This window comes from Microplitis mediator, chromosome 1 (assembly GCF_029852145.1).
Source record: "Microplitis mediator isolate UGA2020A chromosome 1, iyMicMedi2.1, whole genome shotgun sequence".
NCBI lineage: Eukaryota > Metazoa > Arthropoda > Insecta > Hymenoptera > Braconidae > Microplitis > Microplitis mediator.
This window is the reverse complement of record NC_079969.1, coordinates 25,197,583-25,223,080: the sequence shown is the minus strand read 5'-3', so window position 1 is coordinate 25,223,080 and position 25,498 is coordinate 25,197,583. Positions and strand designations below refer to the sequence as shown.

General features: G+C 31.1%; 1 protein-coding gene across 1 annotated transcript in view; it reads left to right on the top strand.

The window, feature by feature from the left end:
* Nucleotides 1-24,143, top strand: part of LOC130664273 (uncharacterized) — a 43,492-nt gene extending 19,349 nt beyond the window's left edge. The window contains exons 6-13 of the mRNA XM_057464162.1: nucleotides 6,382-6,598; nucleotides 13,092-13,253; nucleotides 15,738-15,935; nucleotides 16,057-16,166; nucleotides 16,278-16,627; nucleotides 17,027-17,371; nucleotides 20,877-21,285; nucleotides 23,785-24,143. Coding sequence (XP_057320145.1) covers nucleotides 6,382-6,598; nucleotides 13,092-13,253; nucleotides 15,738-15,935; nucleotides 16,057-16,166; nucleotides 16,278-16,627; nucleotides 17,027-17,371; nucleotides 20,877-21,285; nucleotides 23,785-23,947 — 1,954 coding nt within the window. The 3' untranslated portion in view covers nucleotides 23,948-24,143. The remainder of the gene's footprint in view (nucleotides 1-6,381; nucleotides 6,599-13,091; nucleotides 13,254-15,737; nucleotides 15,936-16,056; nucleotides 16,167-16,277; nucleotides 16,628-17,026; nucleotides 17,372-20,876; nucleotides 21,286-23,784) is intronic.
* Nucleotides 24,144-25,498: the final 1,355 nt, after the last annotated feature.

Here is a 25,498-nt window from a genome sequence, read left to right as displayed (position 1 = left end):
AATTAATTTTGAAAAGTTAAAAAAGTTTTTTTTTAGTGCACCCTACCCCTTGACCTTTATATGTCAAGCTTAATAATAATTGAGGTCTTTCGTTATTACATTTTGAATTAAAATCGCAATGATTATCATAAAATTATAGGGCCTCCCCTATTTTTTCATACGCTTAAAGTTGTCCTTCATTACAATGCAGACACTTCCCCTTGTCGATTTAAAGAAAGTCGAGACATAAAATTACTTAACATCTGTACACTTCTGAGGCTCGGTAACCAGAACCCAGAAATTTTTTGATTAATCGGCAGCAGTATGAGTTGAGTCGTGCGGAAAAACTTAAGTACCCCCTCACGATTTTCCGTTCCGCGGTTGCAGTTTTTCCTATTGTACAAAAGTGAACTTTAACCTTCTCAAACTTAAATATATGCTATCATAACTCTGTGTAACTAAGTAAAGATTTTTCTTTAAAAAAAAATTTATCGACTTTTTTTATCAATATTTTCCCTCAAAGAATAAAAAACTTGGACGGAAATATTTATAACTTTTAAACATATTAACAAAAGTCAAGTGATAGAAATAAAATAAAAGGGTTTGTCATTAACTAGATTAGTTCCTGTCAATTAATGGTTGAAGCTTTTACTTGATAGTCGATTTTCAATAAAATAGTATTCGATTAAATATTGAAATTTATAGTATTAAAAGTTCGCTGATAAATATTAAACGAATTTATTTTCGGTTAAACTAATGGCGGTAAATTTACTGTAAGTCTGTGGAACTAAAATTGCAAAGCAATTCTAATTCTAGACCCAGCATCCCTTTTTACTACCCACGCTATAAAGTTCCTTCGGGAAGCTTCTTAAAGTTTATACTCCTTCTCTTTAACCCCTGCCCTTCTTTTGTATCCATACTTCAGACAACCCTTTATTGTTACTTGACGTCCCCTTAACTCTCTTTTAAGTGCACCGGCTCCCAATGACAGCTGACAAATAAACATTGTGGTATTATTTGTTAACTAAGACTTCTTTTCAACTTACATCCACTCCTTCATCACTCGCAACCCCCATTCTGATAAATAGATACAGATTATGTAACGAGAGCGTACGGATGGTTAAATATCGTACTCTACAATAAACTATTTAAATTATCTAATAACTCTTGAATGTAAAACAAAGTACTTACATTATTCGCAATAATAATTATTATAATTATCAGAAAATATTTGTGAGATATGACACTATTTTATATGCACTGATAGAAGGATTTCTTAGAATTTAAAAATATCATTAATTTAATGAATGATTTCTTAATATTTAAGGCAGTATACTACTTTGAATGCTCGAGAAAAAGGATATTTTTTACGAATTTTTAATGAGATTATGAATAAAGAAAGTTTTGGAAAATCCAAAAGTGCACGTCTCAACGCTCATTTTATGACAAAAATAATCATTAATCATTAATCAGTTACTCAATATTCAAGCATATAAATACTCCGTAAAAGTATTTAATAAAATAAAAGAAAAAATTTGTTTCAAATTTTCCCGCGAATAATATTTATTTTTCGGCGACTTAAGCCCATGTGTGGCCAAAGATTGAACTATTTTTTAATTTTTATATATATATTAGGGTGGGTTGAAAAAAAACTTTTTTTTTGTTTTTCTTAGCATGGGGGTAGAATTTGTACCTTATAAAAAAAAAAAATTTTCAAGAAAAATAAAATTTTTTTACTCAACATTTTGAGGTGGCCCACTCGTTTTTTAAAGAAATAAATGATTAAACGGGGTAGTTTCAACGAAAAAAATTTTTTTTTGTCCAAAATCGTGGAAAACATCTAATAATTGCCGAATGTGATTTTTTTTTACTTCACTTTCATTTTAATTCAAAAGAAAATGCTTTTCATTTTTGAATTTTTTACTTAAATTACAAAAATAATAGGAAAAAAATTTTTTCAACTCCTGACTTTCAATTAGCTTTCAAGGGGACACCCTACAGATTCTAGAACACCATGTTTTTTTTTTCTTTGGGACTACACCGTTTGATCAATTATTTATTTTAAAAACGAGTAGGCCGGCTCAAAATGTTAAATAAAAAAATTTTTTTTTTCTTAAAAATTTATTTTTTTTATAAGGTACAAATTCTACCCCCATGCTAAGAAAAACAAAAAAAAAGAGTTAAAATCTTTTTCATTTTTGACGATATTACTTTTATTACTACATTGATAAATTACAGATTCATTTTTGACGTACATAATTATCGATTGAAATTAATAATTTATTACAGTGAGGATATCAATTTTTGATTTAATGGACATTTCAGGATTCAGACAATCTGTTAAAAGGAATTATTTTATTATGTCACAGAAGAAATATAATTAAGTAGTAATTTAATCTTTTGTTCTTGACTAATTAAGCATATTAATAATTAATTTTGATTTGACAGTTACAATTCATTGACCTTAATATCAAATCTCGAATCTGTGGTACTGAATATTTTATTTAATTTTTAAAAATAGCTTTTTTTAAAAGCCGTCATATTTGTCCTACTCCCGAGTCGAAATATTGGCCCCCATTTAAACCTCAAATAACCAACTTTGGTGAGGTTGTGCGGCCCAATGAGGTCAGTACGCGGTAGAAAGTAACAAATCAATAAATAAAAAAAAAAAATCTGTCTATCGGTTGACCCTGCGGGCCAGCCCTACAACTTCCCGCTGTTTTCGAGCTCCTTGAGCTCGAAAATACTTTTGTATGCCGTTCTTTTCGAAAAAAATAGTTTTTTACCATTTTTTCTCCATCGATATCTCTCAAACGAATAAACCGATAAAAGTTCTGAAGCTGATCAAATTTCGAATTTTTGAAAACATTTTTGAAAAAATTTTATTTTTGGAATATCTCTGAACGAGCCCTACCGATCAAGCTCAATTTTCTTACAGCTTCAAGATATTGACAAGCCGCGTCGAATGACACCGTAAAGTTCAAAATCGGTATATCCGTTCAAAAGATACAGGTATTTACATACGTACGTACATACATACATACATACACTCGGACATCATCTTGAAATTAGTCAGAATAGCTTCCCAGGACCTCAAAACGTCGACATCTGATGAAAATTCGATTTTCGTAAATCGGACCGAAATCAATAACTTCGCGAATTTTTGAAAATTTTCAATTTTCTTAGCGGGAAGTTAAAAATGTTGAAAAATCCAAAAGTGCATAGTTTAATATATACATGTACGTGAACTATATACACGGAAAGATTAGAAACCGACTATAGTTTCTGTTCTGCACCAGACTCAGTACGGTGCTGAAAGAAAATGTTCGGTTGTGGTGCAGCACTACACTAATTACTGTGCAGAACCTGACTGAGTCGGGTGTGTATATCACTGTCAGGTTCTGCACAGTAATCAGTGTGGCGCTGCACCACAACCGAGCATTTTACTAAGTCGGGTTCCAATCTTTCCGTGGTAGGGTAGAAGTAACGTTTTGGCCACTGTAGAGCCAGTTTTGGCCACTCAGCAATTTCAAATAAAATAATTTATAAAATACACAAAATGGCATAACTAATTTTTGAAATGTGTTTGAAGATACTTTTATCATTTTTTTACAATGGATTTTTTTAAATACATTTTCATTAAATAAAATAAAGTATTATAAGTCCAAAAATGGATTAGTGGCTACAAATGGTGCTTCTACTCTATACTATGCCACGTAAATTAATTCCACTGAAAAAAAGACTTGTTTGAGCAAAAGATATCGTACATTTGGATATGGCCGAATAAATATTTAATTGTGAGAAAGATACACTCAGAAAATTAAATGATAGGAATTATCATCTAGTCATGGTAAAATTTTTACTATCAATCCGATAGTAGTGAATATTATCAACTGTCATATTTAGTTGTACCAAATATATCTATTTATCTTCAAGAAATATTATAAAAAAATCCACAAATAAACTGATTTATTTGGGACAAATATTTATTTTTGTCACTATAGTGAAAAACTTTAAACCAAGAGTACAACATCGAACGCTTCGAATTCGATGTATGCAATATATTAAATCGGTACCAAATAATTTAATTTAATCATAATTGCACAGCTCAAGTCCTAATTTACCTCAATGTCCATGTAGAAAAACATAATTGTGTATTACTATAGTTATTGTCTACACCTCCAATTATTAATTAATTAATTCTATTTTTGAAACCGTATAAAATATAAAAAAAAATTATATACTTCCATCGAAATGCTTCATTTTGCTGAAAGAAAAAAAAAATTTGCATACTGAATAGAGCATAATTCTTATTAAAATTCTCATTAAAAAAAGTAACTCTGCTTATTTAAATCCACATGCATTAATTTTTTAGTCTTCTCACTTCATCCCATCTTTCTCAATTAATAGAATTATAATCCAACTGAAAAATATAAAAAACGAATTTTTTTTCTCTAAAGTCTATTAATTAAAAAAATATATATATATAATACAATAATACATATATTATAAGAAAATGAATGTTTGAGCGCAGCAACAATAGGAATAAAAGATTTAAACAAAAACATATATATATATATTAGGGTGGTCGTTAAAAATTAAATTTTTTCAGGCGCCCCATAAAAAGCTTCTTTTTAGTGAAAAAATACGTGGGGACTTTGGTTTTTTCGTTTTAAGCACAAAGAATACGTACCCTTGTAGGAAAAAAAATATTGACAACGGGGCCAGTCTTGGCACAATACTGGGCTACCGAGGCTCGGCCTCCCAAGGTTGGTCCGAGATCCGACCAACGTTCAAGTGACGAGTCTTGGTTTGCCAGTCTTGGGCCAAGATTCAGCCAATACTCAAGTGACAAGCCTTGGTTTGCCAGTCTTGGGACAAGATTCAGCCAATGCTCAAGTGACAAGCCTTGGTTTGCCAGTCTTGGGACAAGGTTCAGCCAATGCTCAAGTGACAAGCCTTGGTTTGCCAGTCTTGGGCCAATGTTCAGCCAATACTCAAGTGACAAGCCTTGGTTTGCCAGTCTTGGGACAAGGTTCAGCCGCAGGTATACCGCAGGACGTTCAAAGTTCGTTTTCGATACAATCGCGTTTTTTTTTTAATATCTCATGAAATATACAGATTAAAGGAAAAAATTATAGGAAAAATTTTGTAGGAAATTAAATTCTTGACAAAAAAGGTCATTTTCCTTTTTTTTATAAAATGTGTATTTATGAAGATATTTTAAAAAAACTTTTTTTACATGATGAATTGAGCGTTTTAAGGATTACGAATTTTGAAAATAACATTTTTCTAAGTATATAGAAACTACAACAAGCATTAATGACTGATATGTTACGAGTTACGAAGTTGTCTATATTTAAGAAAAAACGATATTTTTGACATTCGTTATCCCTAAAATGCTCAATTGATAAGATCTAAAAAAGCTTTTTTAAAATATCTTCATAAATACACATTTTATAAAAAAAAAGAACATGACCTTTTTTGTCAAGAATTTAATTTCCTACAAAATTGTTTCTGCAATTTTTTCCTTTTATCTGCATATTTCATGAGATATTTAGAAAAAACAGTGATTGTATCGAAAAATGAACTTTGATCGTCCTGCGGCACGTGTTCTTTTTACTTAAAAAGAAAAAACAAAATTCCCCACATATTTTTCTACTAAAAAGAAGTTTTTTATGGGGCGTCTGAGAAAATTTAATTTTCAACGACCACCCTAATATATATATATATATATATATATATATATATATAAATAAATAAATAAATAAACATACCCTGAAATAATAGACAATGGATATCAATTAAATTACTGTAGATAAAATCAGACTGCATAGAGAGTAGCCGCAAGTTATTAATCAATTCGGTGAGCATTTGGACGTTTAACATAAATCGCAACGGCACTGTTTGCCCGGATATATACTCTTGATCTCGTCGGATCCGCATAAATGTATATGGATATGCATATACTCGAGAATATATATATAACAACAGCCACATATATATATATATAATATATGTACACATATATTAGTGAGAAACATGAATAGAAGGGTAGATTCAGTACAGTGTAACAGTGTTGGACTGTACTGCAGAATGTATAATATTTCGATGGCCCCAGTTGAGTTTGGATCGTTATGCGATATACCTCGAGCAGGCAAGATTAGGAAAGCGTGTGTATGCCGTTGTGATTGTCCATTGATCCGCGGCAAACAGAGTAGTAGAGAGAATGTAGTATAGAGTCGAGTACAGAGTTGGTACAGAGTCGAGAGTTGAGAGTAGAGCGAGAGTCAACTCGATAACGATTGTACATTGCGATAATGATAATAACGAGGACAGGTCGTTACGATCATCATTAATGACTCTAAGGGACTAATCTACAAACCTTTATCTATTTTACAGGGCCGTACGGCTAACTGGACCGTTCGTCACGATGGTCTACAGCATGATAACAGGCGACATGCTGACCTTTGGTATTATTTATACAGTCGTACTCTTTGGATTTTCACAATCATTTCATTTTCTATACAAAGGATTTCCCCGTGTCAATTCATCACTTTTTCATTCTTATCATTCAACTTGGATGGCGTTATTCCAAATTACTCTTGGAGACTATAGTGTAAGAAATAAATTAATACTTAAACATTTATAACAGATTGGAGTGAAACGAGACAGTGCTTTTATTTTTAGGCTATTGGATATTTGACGGCATTTTACGAAATTAATTATATAAATTTTATTGATTTTCAATAAAAATTGTCATGGAAATTTAATACCATTTATTTATTTTACATGAAATTGATTTTTCGCATACCCATGACGATGTAGCAATCATTATTTGCTATTATTACGTTATTCGTCACAAATTTAATATCTTTACCACAAATATATCATTTACTTACCACAAATAAATTATATAATTCAGTCAAATTACAAAATTATTTGAATCAACTGTCATGTTTAGTTGTACCAAATATATTTATTTGTCATTAAGAAATATTAAAAAAAAAAGCCACAACCCAGAGAGGAAAGTACCACGGGCCCAGGCTTGGCCCAGACTTGGCCCAACTTTGTAGAACCTTGGGCCAGGCTTGTAAACCAGTCTTGGCCCAGCCTTGGTAGAAGCCTGGAATGATAATCTCGGGCCAAGCCTGGTTGCCAGACCTGGCCCATGCTTGGTTACCAGACCTGGCCCATGTTTGGTTGCCAGACCTGGCCCAAGCCTGGCTTGCCATTGGATGGCCAAGGCTAGGTTACCCAGTCTTGGCCCAAGTTTGGGTTGCCATTGGACGGCCAAGGCTAGGTTACCCAGTCTTGGCCCAAGCCTGGGTAATCATTGTAACGGCCAAGGCTAGGTTACCCAGTCCTGGCCCAAGCCTGGGCCAATATAGGTGTGCCAAAGCTAGGTTCCCCAGTGCTGGGCCAAGTAGGGGACCGTTGTTCAACTCTGGCAGCTTCCGTATGGGAAGTAAATTGATTTATTGGGGACAAATATTTCTTTTTTTTAGGGTAATGATAGTAATCGTTTCCATAGTTATGGAAACTTTTCTCACACGGAAAAAAATTTACTGTTGTTGCGACTTGATAGTAAAATATAGTTACACGGTAAAAAATGTTGTGTCATTGCGTCAAAACACTTAGTGTTACAAATGTTTGTGCTAAATATTTAACACTTTTTTGGGTTGAGTTAACAGAATAAATCTTAAATGTACACATAAAAGTGTTAAATATTTAACACAAAAATTTGTAACACTAAGTATTTTGACGCAATGACACAACATTTTTTACTAATTATATCGCGTTACAAATGCCATAAAGGCGTACCAAAAAATTTTTTTCGGGAATCGACGTAGTTATGCCTAAAACGGGCAGAAATGAAAAAAAAAAATTTGGTACGCCCTTATGGCACCCAGGGTACCTACCGGGAGCCATAAGGGCGTACCAAAAAATTTTTTTTTCGGGAAACAACGTATTTTTACTTAAAACGCGTAGAAATGACGAAAAAAATTTTTTTCTAATTTGAAATTTTTTGGTACGCCGTTATGGCTCCCGGTAGGTACCCTGGGTGCCATAAGGGCGTACCAAAATTGTTTTTTGCATTTCTGCCCGTTTTAGTCATAACTACGTCGATTCCCGGAAAAAAATTTTTTATTCGCCCTTATGCCTTTTCAAGGGTATTTTTTTCGGGATACGCCCTAATGGCATCAGTAACGCGATATTTTACTATTAAGTCGCAACAACAGTATTAATCCTGTTGCTGCAATAAATTTCAGTAAAATCTCTATGTCGATATTATAATTTGGAATGTCAAATTTTTTAGGCAAAAATTTATTGAATAAATTTCGTTCAACTCCTTATTGATTTTAACTGTGAGTAATTTTTTTAAAAATCTATACTTCGGCAAAATTGTAACTGCGTTGTCCTATTTTCAATTAGTGCTTCAATTTTTTTAAAATTAATTAATAAAATTTTAACACTGTTATGAATGTTGAAGGTCATTGATTATTTTCAAAAAGTGGGAGGATCTGTCGGAGAATGCCCTTAATGCGGTGATATAAGAATTCATTTATAACCTAATTATTGTTTTGTTATTTTCGAATCCAATCAGAAATTCCGAAGAAATAAAATTTACTGTGAGAAAATTTTTTTTTCTATTTAAAAATAAAATGCTGTCCGATTTACTTCCGGTAGCTTGAGTATTATGTGTTATACTTTACTTCAGTCTGTCTTGTATTTTAAAATTTGATTTACTCATATTGAAGAAAGGTTTTTTCAAATATAATTTAATTTATTTGTGATCAACAAATATATATTCTAGTATTGCCAAGTAACTATTTCACTTTAAAAAAAAAAAGAGAGAAAAAAATCATACGTCAGTGATAAGAAAAAAAATCATTCATTTAATTGATACACTTAAAATTTAATAATTATAATTATTTTGATTTAAATCTCAAGTGGGGTAAGATGACTACAGTCGACTACCCGTCAAAAGCCTGGTCTAGGGGACGTAGGAAAAATTTTTCTTGGAATTTCAGTTTCCCCACTACCGTGCGTTTAGTTTTGTTCTCGACTACTCGTTATAAGCCTGTTCTATTTAATATGATTTTAAATGTCATATTTACGTTTTGTTACATACGTCAGTATCCCGATTTTTCTAGTGCTTATGGCGCTAAAATAAATACTTATCTTTTCACACTAATAATAATTGTAATGGAAAAAACTATAATGACAAGGGTATTAATTACAGTAATAATAATAATAATTGTTATTGATCAACATAATGCTCAATAAAACTTTTAAATTGTAACAGAAGCTTTAATTGTAATTAATCATTACAATTATCAACACTAAATTATATTTTACTTAATATTTATTAAATTATTATCCGCGAAACATCGATAGTAAATTTTCATCACTAATTGCACGCCTCGGAAGCGAAGCGGAGAGGTTGTGCTTTATAACCAACCTGTCAAGGTCACACGATTTCCACTCATTAAAGTGCATATATTTTTTTTCTATTACTCTTACACATTATGAAAAACACATCAATATAAAGCTGAAACACTAATAAATAATCCTGATACTTTTTTTAATTTGTCTTATATGTATTAATATAAAAAAAAGTTCATTAAAAAAAATTTATCGTGGACGTCCATTAGTCTGTGGTTCAAAAAAACGGCGTGGTACGGATATCTCGAGAACGACTTGACGAAACTACTTAATTTTTTTTTCAAAATTTTCAGAAATAAGCAAAGAAGGTTCCTTTCGAAAATCACTACTGTAGGCCTTCTCGTTTTTTTAAAAATAAATCATTACGGTTAAAACCGGCAATCTTACATGTAAACAAACACACACTGCCGTCATTTTTCAGTAGGAATGTTCTCCTTATTTATTTTTTTTTTACTTTTATTACCGTATATTTACCATGGAAATTTCTATGGGAAAAGAACGGGATATTCAATTTTATTCGAAATTTAACTTTTAAAAAAAAACATAACATGAGCTTTCGAGGCGTGCACTTTTGGATTTTCCAAATTTTTTGATATTTTGTTTCTATTGTTAGTTTATAATTTATCGAATAGGGCTTCACTCGAGCCGAGACAAGACAAGATTGGGAAAGTCTTGTCTTGATCTCGAAAGCTTTGATCTCGTCTTGATCTTGACTTGAAAATGTAAGTCTTGCATCGATCTCGAAAAATAAGTTATTAATAATATTGTCTTGTATTGTCTTGTCAAGATCTCGTCTTGGTCTTGAATAACTTGAAATTTTCTTAATATCAGTCATAATACAACACACAGTTGAGTATTTTTTTTTCAATAAAGGAAAAATTTATTATTTTTTAAATCTTATGTAAATATACTTGATCGCTTCAAGTATTTCTAAAATGTTTTAACTTTTTAACCTAATAAACATTATTATAATTAATTAATAATCTTTCTCAAAGCATGGAAATCTTATTACGAGTAATTCTCATATACTTATACTTATTTTTTTATGTCTTGTCAAGACTTAGCGAGATGTTTTTAATGATATTGGTCTTGGTCTTGAATTGCGATCTATCATATCGTCTTGGTCTTGTCTTGACAAATCGAGACGAGGTCAAGACAAGACTAATACAATCTCGATCTTGAGTGAAGCCCTATTATAGAATTTTAACGGAGGCTTATAACGGGCTGTCTGGTACGAAACTCAAAAAAGTGGTTAAGTGGGGAAGCTGTTTGGACTCGGTACCTGCCGATTAAGAGGAAGAGGCTTATGACGGGTAGTCGACTGTAATCAAAAAGTTTTTTCTAAAAAATATTAATACACGGAAAGAAAATTATGGCAGCGGTTCCCATAATTTTGTGAAATTTTTTCCTATACCATCATAAGAATTACGACCATAAATTATGGGAGCGGTTCCTATAATTATAGGAATGTTTCCCATAATTATAGGAATAGTTCCTATAATTATGGGAATGATACCCATAACACTATAGGAATGGTTCCTATAATTATAGGATTGGTTCCTATAATTTATAGAAATACTTTCTATAATATTATAGGAACCATTCCCATAATATTATGGGAATGGTTCCTATAATAGTATGGGAACTATTCCCATAATATTATGGGAATGATTCCCATAATGCAATTGGAATGGTTCCTATACCATTATGGGAATCATTCCCATAATATTATGGGAATAGTTCCCATACTATTATAGGAACCATTCCTATAATATTATGGGAATGGTTCCCATATTATCATGAAAAAATTAATTTAAAGAAGTGTGGTAATCACTTCTACAATACACAGAAATATTATTAAACATAAAAACAAAAATTCAAACATTGAAAAAAAAAATCGTATTTGGCAAAAAAACATTAAAATTTTTAACAAGAATTTTTTGTCAGCACAAAACATTCAAGAAAATTCAAATTTTGGGAAATTTCTACACTATTGTGCAAAAAAAAAATTTTATGATATTATAGGGATGGTTCCCATAACATTATGGGAATAGTTCCCATAATATTATAGGAATAGATCCTATACCAATATGGGAACCATTCCCATATCATTGTGGTAACCATTCCCATAATGGTATGGGAACTATTCTCATACTATTATGGGGATGGTTCCCATAATATATGGGAACCATCCCTATAGTAGTATAGGTACTATTCCCATACCATTATGGGAACCATTCCCATAATGCATAGCAAAACTTCCTATAATTTTCTTTCCGTGTCGCTATTTTTTTTCACTACTCTAATTGTCATTATTATTTCTTTTTTTAATTAATATAAAATCGTGACTGCCGTTTTAACATGAAAATTCGCTTATGCATTAAAAAATGATCACCATTGTCAACCGAATAAATGTATCAATAGTTACATATAAATAAATAAATGTACAATTTAAATTTGTTTATAGTTTAAATTAAATTAAAATAATTGTTTATAATGTATTGTTTGGTATATATAGAGTATGATGCGAAATATAAGCACATTGGTTATTAACAAGTATTGAAACAACTCAAACAATAAAACAAATAATCAGTGAAATGAATTAGTCATTACCCGTAACTGACCTCTGCATATCGTTGTGAATGTACTTGATAATTTTAATGTGTATTTAACGCATCAATATCAAACAGATTTACTGCGAAAACTCATATTTTTTTATTGAGTTATTCCGGAAATTATAAAAACAATAAAATATTTATTTAAATAAAATAATAGATGACAGTATTAAATGTATGAGTGGAAACAGATTTAATTATTGCAGATTAAAATGATAAATTTATAAACATTTTAATATTTACCATCTTTTGAAATTATTGAAAGGATGAATACAAAAGAGCGGGTTTTAAAATCTTTTTCGAATATTGAGCTTATTAATTTTTAATGCTCTTAAAAAATATATTTATGTAAAATCTATATATTTTTTTATTAAATTTTTTTACTTTCGATTTATATCATTTGTTTTTATATAAAATGTATACTGTTTTGTTAATAAAAACCAGAAAAACGTAAAAAATATATTTAAAAGTTTTAAAAAAAAAAGTTTTAGAGTTTAGTACGCAGTAGTGTTATAAATAAAGTTCTATTTTAATTTTTTTTTTCTCGTTAATTTAATAAAAAAGAAATTTCTCATGCGGAAGATTTAGTAAGGTGAAACTGACGCTAACATCCAAACTTCCTGGCGCGAAATGAAAGAAAAATTTTATTAGTCCGCGTGAGCTTTCGGTATTACGATCGGGCTAGTCACGGGTCGACGACTAGACGCGAACCGATGAAATATCGCCCGTCCGCTCGAAATATTGCTCGGTTCCGCGATCCGGTTAAACCGACACCCCGGGTAACACGACGCCTCAAGAATAAGGTCCTTACCTACGGGATTATATTTATATATGATGTTATGACAACTTGACGTATTTGACATTTAAGCTAACGGTTTTACAAACAAATAAACTTTACCAACTGAATTCTTTTATTTAAATAAATAAATTAAGCTCTTAACTAAAGAAAAAAAACTTCAAGATCTTAACTGATATTAATCCCTGTATTTATTTGTTGAATTTTATTTATTACTTTTTAAAATATATAAACTTTTGTTGATTTTTCAGTACTCAGACTTAAGTGACACAACATATCCAAATGTGAGCAAAACAGTATTTGCTATTTTTATGGTACTTGTACCTATTTTATTACTCAATATGTTAATTGCTATGATGGGTAATACATATGCTCATGTTATTGAACAAAGTGAAAAAGAGTGGATGAAACAGGTAATTTATAATTTATATAGTTTATTATAACAGTTCTCTTATATTATCTAGATAAATAATTTTTCTCACCTCCGGGCGGAAAGCGTCAACTTTCGTCCCGCTGTGCAAAACGAAGTTGCCGCTTTCCGCCTCCGTCGAGGAGAAAAATAGTATACACTCCTCGGGAAGTAAATAAGAAAGCCTCAGATCACATGTTTGTTGACCTCGGCTTCGCCTCGGCCAACAATTACATGTGATCTGAGACATTTCTTACTTTACTTCCCTCGGTGTGTAATATACTATTTATCCCGCTGTTACTTTCTTTCCACCCGCTGTTATAGATGGCGCGCGAGTAATCCCAGCACGGCAGAAATGTTAGACTTTCTGCCGTAAACTCGAGACCGAAAGTACGTACTTTCGGCCTCAAGTTTACGGCAGAAAGTCTAACATTTCTGCTGTGCTGGGATTACTCGCGCGCCATCTATAACAGCGAGCAGAAAGAAAGTAACAGCGGGACGAAAGAGTTTTTCGTGCACACTGGCACCCGGTTATACGTATACTACCGTCACTTCGAGGAGATTTGCTGACACTCTCGCTCATATTTATAACCTCAAAACTTGTCTAAAATTAATTTGAAATTTTATATGTCTGTGTTTTTGGAAAAGTAAAATTTACTAAAGATTAATAAAAACACAAAAAATTATTTTTTTAATAAATTCAGTAATTAGAAAAAAATTAGAAATTATTTATGATACTAAAGTCAACCGATGTCTACTAATTTTTTGATTTTTTTTTAAACGATAAATTATAAATTAAAAAATTATGCCTACAGTTTTTTAAAATTTTCTACAAGTGCATATTTTTAGTTTTCTCACCTCCGGGCGGAAAGCGTCAACTTTCGTCCCGCTGTGCAAAACGAAGTTGCCGCTTTCCGCCCCCGTCGAGGAGAAAAATAGTATACACTCCTCGGGAAGTAAATAAGAAAGCCTCAGATCACATGTAATTGTTGACCGAGGCGAAGCCTCGGTCAACAATTACATGTGATCTGAGACATTTTTTACTTTACTTCCCTAGGTGTGTAATATACTAATTTGACCCATAATGAAGTTAAAGATGAGATTTATCTCGTGATTTTTTAATTTAAATACCTTTCGAAAATTCATGTGTCAGTCATTATGAATATCAATTTAAAATTTAAATAATTAATAAATCTGAAAGTAATAATACCGTTTCAATACTAGTTTCTTCTCATAATTAAATAAAAATTTAAACTTAAACATAGAATCGTCATCTGTCGAATATATTTAAAAAATGAATTCTGTTTTATTCGAGGTAACGGTTATGTCATTTGATTTTAGTATTAATAATTGGAATGACATGAATATGAAATTAACTTTTTACATCATCAATTTTATAAAGAAAATCAATGTTCATTTGATTTTCCTAACCGACAGTCATATTATTTTTTATTACTAAAATTCGAATACGATTGCAGATAAAATTATCCTTTTTAAGTGCAATAGGTTAATCAGTAAAAAAAGTTGTAGGGAAGGGTGGGGCAGAGCGGCCCCCCTGAAATTTTGACCAAAAAAAAAATTTTTTGTTTTTCGACTAATTACTATAAATCCGATATGTTTGCGCATTTTTACCCCTACGCATGACATTTGGGGCAAAATGGACAAGCCCAAAATTTTGAAAAAGTGATTTTTTCATATTTTTATCGTCAAATTAAAAAAAAAATTATTATAATTCCACATTTCTAGCCCTACGCCCTAGCCCAACACCTGGGGCAAAATGGACCAGCCGAAACTTCCGAAAAAATTATTTTTTCATGTTTTTCGGCCGTTTCTCTATGTAAGAGGCAAATTTGGTCACTAAAAATTTATGAAAATTAAATTTTTTTTTTTACTTGATAAATTTTTGAAATAAAGTAAAATTATAGAATTGATTTTTTTTTTATTAAATAACAATTAGTAATTAAGGTAATCGAGAGTGAACGATTTTTTACGCTTTAAAAAATTTTTTTCGAGTAACATAAAACCAAAAATAGTTGTCAAGAGAAAGAAATACATTCTTAATGTATACGTTACTTATGACACTTTGTTATATGTTATTTAAACATACGTCGTTTTTGTAGAAAAAGTTCGACTTGCGTATGTTAAAAGTAACGCATATGAGTGTCAAAATTCTCGAAGTTGAAGGTTACGTCATCGAAAATTTTGACACTCGTATGCGTTACTTTTAACATACGCAAGTCGAACTTTTTCTACAAAAACGACGTATGTTTAAATAACATATAATAAAGTGTCAATCGATCGTTTTACACACGACAAATGTCAATTTTGACGAATCCTTTTTTACTGTGTGGTATGCTATTTTTGAAGGTATAAAGTATCGAAATATACAAAACAAAAATTGATTTTTACAAAATTCCACACTAGTGGCCCCCCCTTAAAAAACTAAATTTTCTAATTGGAATAAAATATAAAAAAATGAATTTTTCAGTGGGCAAAAATAGTGGTATCTCTAGAGCGCGCAGTATCACAAAAAGATGCTCACAATTACCTACAAGAATACAGTATAAAATTAGGTCCGGGAGACGACCCAAATAATCCGGCTTCAGAGCAACGAGGTGTCATGGTGATTAAAAGTAAATCCAAGACAAGGGCCAGACAGAGAAAAGGCGCCTTGGCTAATTGGAAGGTCAGTACAAAAGCTAGTTGGTTAATAATACCCTGCATTACAAACTGAGCACTTAGCACCTAATAAAATAAAAAACAAAAAAAAGTATATTCTAAATGAATTAAATTTTTCTATATATAAGCGTGTGGGCAAAGTGACAATAAACGCGCTTCGTAAGCGTGGAATGACAGGCGAAGAGTTGAGGTGTATAATGTGGGGTCGTGCATCTATTTCAACACCAGTTCGAGCTAGGTAAATAAAATATACATCTATACATATATAACTTATTTTCCTTTACCCTTTTTCCACTCTGTTTATTTTCTCTCGTTCTTTTTATATATTTCTTCATTACTTTGTATTCAGTCCACACATGAACGAGCCACAAATCTCAGGGCAAATATCAGGAGAACCAACATCTGTAATACCACCAGCGGCACCAGCAATAGGATCAGGATCAGCACCAGGGCCAGAATCAGAAGCAGGTCTAGGGCTAGGAGTATCAACATCAACAACCGCTGGGTTTGGGGATGCTTTAACAGCAGCATTGGATGTAATGGCCTTTAGCCACGACATTGACCCAACGGTAGAAGCCACAGGAATAACAAGTACCATTGCCCCAATATCGAAAACTACAAGCAACTATCAGTCAAAAGGTCTTCCAATGACAATCACTGAATCGTCAATATCCTCTGCTACAACTGTTATTGAGATGGGTATAAATAAAACTCATCATACAAATGATACCATATATCGGCCAGTGAGATTAGTAGTGGCCATAAAAGATCTCAAAACCAATTGAGGATAAGACTTTATTATTATTTTTTATTTTTTCTTTCCATATTTATTTATCTGAACGTATTGTGTGCATCTTTTTTCTCCTGCCCGGGGCTCGACATTGGGGCCACGGAAATTGAGTTTTCATTTATGAATCTCCAGCAGTATCATGTATCGTATATTGTAGATTTACTCTTTCTCTATGTGGATACTCTAGGATACAGGATATACGATACGATGTATAGAATAGTGTGCTACTACTACTACCACTGGTTATACCTCTACCTCTTCTCTTTCTATTCCTTTTGACCTCACTCGAAACGATATACGTTTTCTAGGAAATCCCATTAGTGGAGTAAACCGGGTGGATCAGAATCAACTCATTGAGTCTTGGTCCGAGCCACCAGCAATAGACGATAGTGGAAAGCAACGGCAACAACAAGAACTGGATCCTTTACTGAATCTCGTCATTGCGTCAGAGAGTCCACAATCGCAGCACGAGGCTTTACTTAGAATGGCTGAGGAGGCGAGAATTTCAAGCGAAGTTAAAGTTAAACTTGATGCTTCTATTTTAGAGACCTTTGGCTTGGGACTTGCGCCTGCTGATATCTTTGCTGAATCTACTCCTGTTGCTAGTGACAAAGATAAATTCTTTGAGGAGTCTAGTGACGATATTTGTGGAAGTATGATATATGTTTTTTATGCTTAATTTTTAACTGTAGTGTGTCTGTAACTCAATACCCAATACAAAAATATCTGACCTACTACCATTTCCTTTCATCTAAAAATAATGTAATTCGGTTACAATTCAACGGAAATCTAAATTTTTATAAAAATGAATTATTTAGAATTCAATTTCGATTTAGTTTAAAAGTTAAGTTACATACACGGAGAGAAATTTATAGTAACCGTTCCTAGTACGTTTATGAAATATCATCCCATACCGTTATGGTAATGATTACTTGGAATTATGGGATATAGGCCCATACTTTCTGGGAAAAGTTCCCATAAGTATGAGAATAATTCCCATAATTATGGTAACAATTCCCATATAGCATGTGAAATAATTATGGTAATAATTACCATAATATTATGGTCATCGTTCCCATAATATTATAGTAATCGTTACTATAATATTATGGTAATGGTTCCCATATATTATGGTAATCGTTACCATAATATTATGGTAACCATTACCATACTATTATGGTAACCATGACCATACTATTATGGTAACCATTACCATAATATTATGGTAACCATTACCATATATTATAATAACCATTACCATGATGTATGGTAACCATTACCATAACATATGGTAACCATGACTATATATGATGGTAATGGTTACCATAATATTATGGTAATGGTTACCATAATGTTATAGTAATGGTTCCTATAATATTATGGTAATGGTTACCATAATAGTATGGTAACCGGTATTACTGAAATGTCGATTATAGTAACCGTTACCATAATATATGGTACCCATTACCATACTATTATGGTAATCATTACCATAATATTATGGTAACGGTTACTATAATCGACATTTCAGTAAAACCGGTTACCACACATTATGGGAACCATTCCCATAATTTATTGTAATCGTTACCATAAATTTCTCTCTGTGTACTTCGATTTTTGGAGTAAAATGAAACGGCATTATTTGGGAAAAGAATGGGGTAGTTTGATCAACTCGTATAAATCGACCATTTGTAAAATCGTAAAAAACATTTTTTATTCGAATAAAATAATTGCGACACATATAACAGAAAAAATTTTTTAAATGAATCTTTAATTGGCAGCAATGTACAGGCTGACTTTTTTGCGCTATTTTCTTCTACAAATTATAACTCGGCATTTTTAAACGATAAATTTTTTTTCTTTATCTAAATAATGGTGTTTTATTTTGCCTCAGTGTTCCATTTTGCCCCGGGTACGAATTTATGACACCCGAGAACCATAAAAAAAAATTCATTGATAATAAAGTTGATAAAAATAAAAAATACTTTTCAATTTTTTCTGTGAGAAGAATAAAAACATCGATCAGTAAATAAATTTTTTTTATACGCCTTTATAATTTTTGAGTACCATAAGGGCGTAGGGAAAATTCAGTTAAAACTCAAATAAAGGAAGTTTTTTTTTTTTATACTTTACGATCAAAAGTACGTCGATCAGTAAATATAATTTTTTTTTGCACACTCGTATGATTTCTGGGTTTATATTTAAAAGGTCATCTAACTATTAACGTGCATACATTTAAACTACAGAGGGAAAATCTAAAATAAATTATACTACACGAAAAAAAGGATTCGTCAAAATCAACACATATCGTGTGTAAAACGAACGGTTTACACTTATTTATGTGTTATTTTAACATGTCGTGAGTATTGAAAAAGTTACACACATATAAATCAACACAGTAGAAAATATTGTGTTAAAATCAACAGAATCTGTATGTTAGAAACGGTCCACACAATATTTGTGTTATTTTTTAACACAAAATTTGTGTTAAAATTTCAACACACAATTCGAGTAATATGAAAAGTAGCTCCAACACTTTTTAAATGTTAATGGCGACACAAAAAAAAAATGTTAACGTTTAAATTTTATTTTTGTACCATGAATTATTTTTAAGTTATCAAAAGTGTCAACAATTATTATTTGACATTGAACTATTTTGTGATAGTAAACATGATCTTAAAGTTAGCAAACAGTTAACAATTTTAGAATTTTTTTATCAACAAATCAATTACGAAAAAAAAATAAAAAATAAAAATGTGCGCACGTAGAAAAGTAAAAAAGCCACAGATGCAATTTTTTAAACATTTTTTTTTTTTTTAAACCATACGAACCATGAACTTTGTCAACTTTATTTTTTTATGTCTAATTGAAAATAAATAAAATCAATGTCACAAAAATAATAACTAACCAAGCAAAACTGATGCATAATGGCGCTTCCAGCGTGAATAGAAGAAAGATATTTTTTTAACACAATTCAACTGTCGCTTCAAAACTTTTTTTGTGTTGATTTTAAAGTAACACTTAATAAATGTTGATAATATCGATTTTTATACTAAGTAACACTTTTAAAGTGTTGAAGAGTAAATCGATTACAAATTTTGAAGTAACATGGAGAATTGTGCTGATTTGACACAAAATAATCAACACAAAAAATTTAACACCGACCGTTTTTAACACAGATACACAATATTTTTTACCGTGAAAAGTAAAAAATTTTCCAAAAATTCTTTTGTGGTGGTCGAGATTACTTTTAACATATTTTGTGTGTTGATTTAACAGTAACATATAAAAAGTGTTGCTTACGTACAAAATAACATTTTCGTGTGTTAAAAAATCAATCGATTGCGATATAATAAGATACACAAAAGTGTTAAAAATCCAACACTCAGAAATTTAACACACGCTTTTTTCACACTTTGACGATTCGTTTTTTACTGTGATATTATTATGTAATATTTAGATAAAAGTCCTAAAAGTTTTTATATTTTGACCTCATCAATTTGTTCCAGAGGTTTTTTTGGGCAATGCGATTTTCGATTAATATTCAATTTTTTTTTTTTTTTCTTTTTTTTTTGTGTAACGTGAAATGTTTAGTGGTGACTTTATCGGGTTGTCAATAAAAAAATTAAATTTCCATCGCTAAAACTAAAAAATCGTCTGACATACAAAGTTGACAAAGGGCTTTTGTGCAGAGAATTTAATGCCCTATAAAGCTGAACGATTGATAAGACTAGAAAAACTAAAAAAATGTCAGATAGTAAAGATGACAATAAAGGATTTTTTTTTTGTAGTCAATGTTTATAAAAATCAGAATAATTTTTCAAAATTCTAATTAAAATTTCACATTTTTCGTACATACAAAAAAATTAATGCATTAAATAGTCGTCTAAAGTGAACCCAAAAATTTGAAAAAATTTTTTTGTTTAATTTTTATCCGCCGAAAAATATTAAATGACACAACTTATATATATGTATGATGCTAAAAAACGGCTTATTTAGAAAAAAGGTGATTTTATTTGAAAAACATTTTCCTTTCCTATACCGAGACGTTAAAATATATATGGTGATAATTTATATTAAGTATTGACATACAGACCGCTTGTGGAATGTATCAGCTTCGATTAAAAAGTAAATATTCTGATATTTTATTGATTTAAGGCAATTTACTGGGTACGGAATCGAGATTACGTCGAATAAAATCAGCAAGTGTTAGATACACGAAAAAAAGTAATTTACGTGTGGATAATACTCATAATGGCGTTAGTGTTGGTTTCGATTATTATTCTTCATCAGAAGAGAACCAGAATCCACAGAGTCGTGTTATTCTTACAAACGGTTGTGCAAACGAATCCACTTCAAAGCTCGAAAAGACAACGGTGTCATCTGCGTCGTCATCATCTGAGATGAACCGAGAAAATAAACTCGAGCGAGTGAAATCAGACGTTAAAGAGGGTCGTTGGGAAAATGAGAAGCTTGAGATGAACAGAGAACACAGGAATCACCATCAGCACCACCAGCAAAATGTCAATAAAAATCACAAACGTCGTGCTAAAACTGGAAAAAACAGGTACCTCCTAAAATCTTACTCTTTTTATAACTACACAACTATATTGTTAGTATACTAACTATATATATATGTATATACAATATGTACTAAAGTCATATCATACAAACCGACGAGCACGATAACGCGGCAATTTTATTTTTCTCTCTTTTTTCTCTGTGGTCCCCATTGTCCTCCTCTTCTCAACCCGCGGACTTTGTCCCGGCCTTCACCGAGGAATATTGCACGCGATCTTGTTTAGCACTTTGAATAAAAAAATATTTCTCTGTGTGGGCGTAAGTAAGGAAAAAATTGTTTAAAAATAAGTGAGAAAAAAATGAATAAATGAGTAGTATAAAATAAAATAAAAAAAAATAAAAATAAAAACAATGTTTCGGGTCGAGAACACTACTACGCTGTGGCCTCGTATTTTTACAAACAACTAAAAATAAAAAATAAAGAAAGAAAACAATGTCAAGTTAAAAAGAGAAAATGAGAAACGGAAAATCCAACAACCACACAAGCGGCAACTGCTAACCGTCATAAACAAAATTTTCTTTCACTACCCAACCAACCAACCAACCAACCCAAGGAAATTCACCGTGACTCGTTTGTCTGAATTTACCGAATAATTTTATGCCTCATATTGTTTCGCTCAAAGATTACACCCAGGAAACTAAGAGAAAAGAGAATTATTTGTTATGCTTTATTATCATTATTATTATTATCTATATTATTAAGAGAATAAGGAAAATTTTGTTCAAACCATATTTATTTGATAGAATTGGTTAATGTTATTAAATTTGATATCATTAGAAAGGTCTTGACTTGAATTTGTGCCTTTTCATAGTTCAAACTCTTTTTAATTGCCAAATTTCGAGATAAATCAAATTATCTATATCATTCGAATTTTATTTAAATTACGCGGGAAAAAAGACGATCGTATTTATTTAGTGCCTACACTGTAAAAAGAGCGGTGTTAAAAATGGACTCGTTTTAACTCCGCCCGGTGTTAAAATGAAATTACACCGGTGTAGGAGGAGTAATACACCGGTGTTAAAAATACTGGTGTTAAAGCGGGGTAACCGGTGTAAAAGCGGAGTGAAACCGGTGTAAAAGCGGGGTAACCGGTGTAAAAACGGAGTAATACCGGTGTAAAAACGGAATAACCGGTGTAAAAGCGGAGTAAATTGCGTCCGCTTGGAGTATTAACTTTAAAGATTATAAAACACAAAAAATGTCAGTTCTTTATGAAAATTAATAAAAAATATCATTTATCAACAAGTATAGTGATCGAGTAAGTAAGAATATTCCCAAAATAAAATATTTTAACACCGGTAAAGAATATCTACACCGGCGGCGGCGTTATTTTAACTCCGGTCTAGAATATTTACACCGGTTTCGGCGTTATTTTAACACCGGTACAGAATATTTACACCGGTGGCGGCGTTATTTTTACACCGCTTTCGGGGGTAAATTTAACACCGAAAATTTTAACACCTACACCGCTTGGACTTACCCCGGTGATTTTTTACAGTGTATAAATGGCAGGTTATAAATCCGCGTTTATTTATTTGGTAAGATTGTTTTGAGTTTTTGTTGAAAATTAGAGAGAAGTCGGTAGGTGTATTCATTAATATGATGATAAATTTTGTCACAAGATGGCTCGTTAAGTTACTTCGATATTTTTTTGTCGTTTGCTATCGCACATGTAACCAAAATAGTATTTTACACACCTAGGGAAGTAAAGTAAGAAATGTCTCAGATCACATGTAATTGTTGGCCGAGGCGAAGCCGAGGTCAACAAACATGTGATCTGAGGCTTTCTTATTTACTTCCCGAGGAGTGTATACTATTTTTCTCCTCGACGGAGGCGGAAAGCGGCAACTTCGTTTTGCACAGCGGGACGAAAGTTGACGCTTTCCGCCCGGAGGTGAGAAAAATATTTTTTGATCCGATGATGACGTCACTATTAGAACGATTAGGTATCTTTTTTACCAGCTGTATCTTATCTAATATTTTTAGCTGCCGGCTATAGGCGCTAAATGTCGTAGATTTCAAGTGTCTGTCACAAAAAAATGTTTAATATATGCCATGTCTTCTATGATAATAAAAATTATAAATATTAATTTGGTATCAGTAAAAAAAAATATATTAGACGACTTATAAAAAAAATTTGACCGAGTGTAGATTTTTTTTAAGAATCCCATGATTATACAATCATCGAAATAAATAAGTTTGCGAGTTAATAATGAGATTTGTCTCATTAAATTTCAATGATAACAGAAACAAACGAAAGATTCTAGAGTTAACTTGAGAGTATAGATTTAAATAAACAATTAAATTCAAATCATGTTTTATAAATTTGGCAGTAATACTCGGGCAGTCACGTACTGACTTTAGGTTGCTCATTATTATTATTATTATCATCATATTACATGACTTTATTTATTTTTATTGTTGTGGTGGCTGTTGTTTATTATCTACATCTGAATTATTTATTTTATCATTTTTATTTAACAGAGTATCACCAAAAGAAGTTAATACGAAAGCCAGTAATGAAAGTCAGGAGAGCATTTCAACTCCAACATCGCCTACAGATCCCCTTGAACCGTGGAGTACTCGCGGGATCACCGACATGAACACAATATTGGCTTGGCGAGAAGCTGGGATGGAAAGTCCTTAATTCAGAATTGCGAAATCTTTTAACGTTATTATACGTCTTGCGCGGACTTGTGGTTTATATTTAACGTGACTATGTCGTCAGACACGGAACTGTAAAGAAAAATCTTTTTCTTTTTTTTTTCTTTTAAATTATCGTTTGTTTACGTTTTAATTAACGTCTTCTTTAAGTGGAATGTACAAATAATTTAATAAATATACTTGTTTGTTTTTTTTATAGTGAGTTTTAATTACTCTTGGTATATATAATTATTTATGTTTGATTTTATAATCAATAGATGGTTATTTATTTTTATAGTTATTTCAAATTTATTTAATTAATAAATTAGTTAATTGTGAATTTAAATGTTTTATGTGGGAAAGTTTACTTATTCCGAGTTAAATTTATTTAAACATTGTTTAATAAATTAAAATTATTTTTAACGTTTTGATGGAATGAATTGTTTAAAAATATTTAATTGTAGAAATTAAAACAGCAGCTATGAGAATTATATAAAATAAAATATGATATAAATTATTCCTGTCGGTTAAATCAAAAATGATACCACTAAATGCAATATTCAACATTGAGGTCTTAACTGCGCACTTGTTTTCTTTAATTTTTGAGTATCAGTAATTAATTACTCAACAGATCATTCAGATAGTCATTTTTCGCTCTCAAAAGCTCTGTATCGTTGAAATAATTTAACAGGTTTTCAAATTTTTATGTATATTGAGATAAAATTTTAATTACAACGAACTTAACGGAGACCTCAATTTTAGGAAACAAAAAAAAATGATAAGTAATCGTTAAATAAATATGAGTTATAATAATTTAAAACATTATTATTCTTCTACACAGTTAGAAATTTTGTGTTAAATTCAACACAAATCGTGTGTTGTAGGGATGGCAAAGTCGATTCCGATCGATTCTTATCGAGAATCGACTTTTCTTTCAAAAAAATCGATTTCTTAGAATCGACTTTTAGTTTTTGAAGTCAATTAAGAATCGATTCTTAACATTTGACTTATAGATAAATTAGTCCGAGACAAAGTGGCCATTTTTCGCTTATAATTACGTGTAATTATATGTAAATTTTTTTTTAAACGGGTCGAGAGGTGGTGACTCATTTTAATAAAGTGTTTGATGCACTTTGAAATTTTGCACGGTAACACAGTTAGAATAGATAAATAATAAATCGTATGATTGGCTAATCCTTTTTGTAAAGGAGATACTGTGCATAGCGCAAATTTGCGAAAAAATATATATCAGATCATCTGTTTGATTCACGATCAGCGTAAAATTAAAGGAAATTTATGAAAATTTTGAAGACAGAAATGAAAAAGTCAGTTACTTTTAGAAGTATTAATATAGAACCAAACTACCCAAAAATTGTATTTTTATATAATAAAAATGAAGTGTTTGATTCAAGCTACAATTTTAATAGCATCTAAATTATATTTATATAAAAATACTTCAAAAAAGCCATACATTTTTGTTAATGTTAAATAACAGCCAAACATTAAATAAATTCCACATTAGCTGCATGCAGAATCGCAGTGGACAGTAATATGT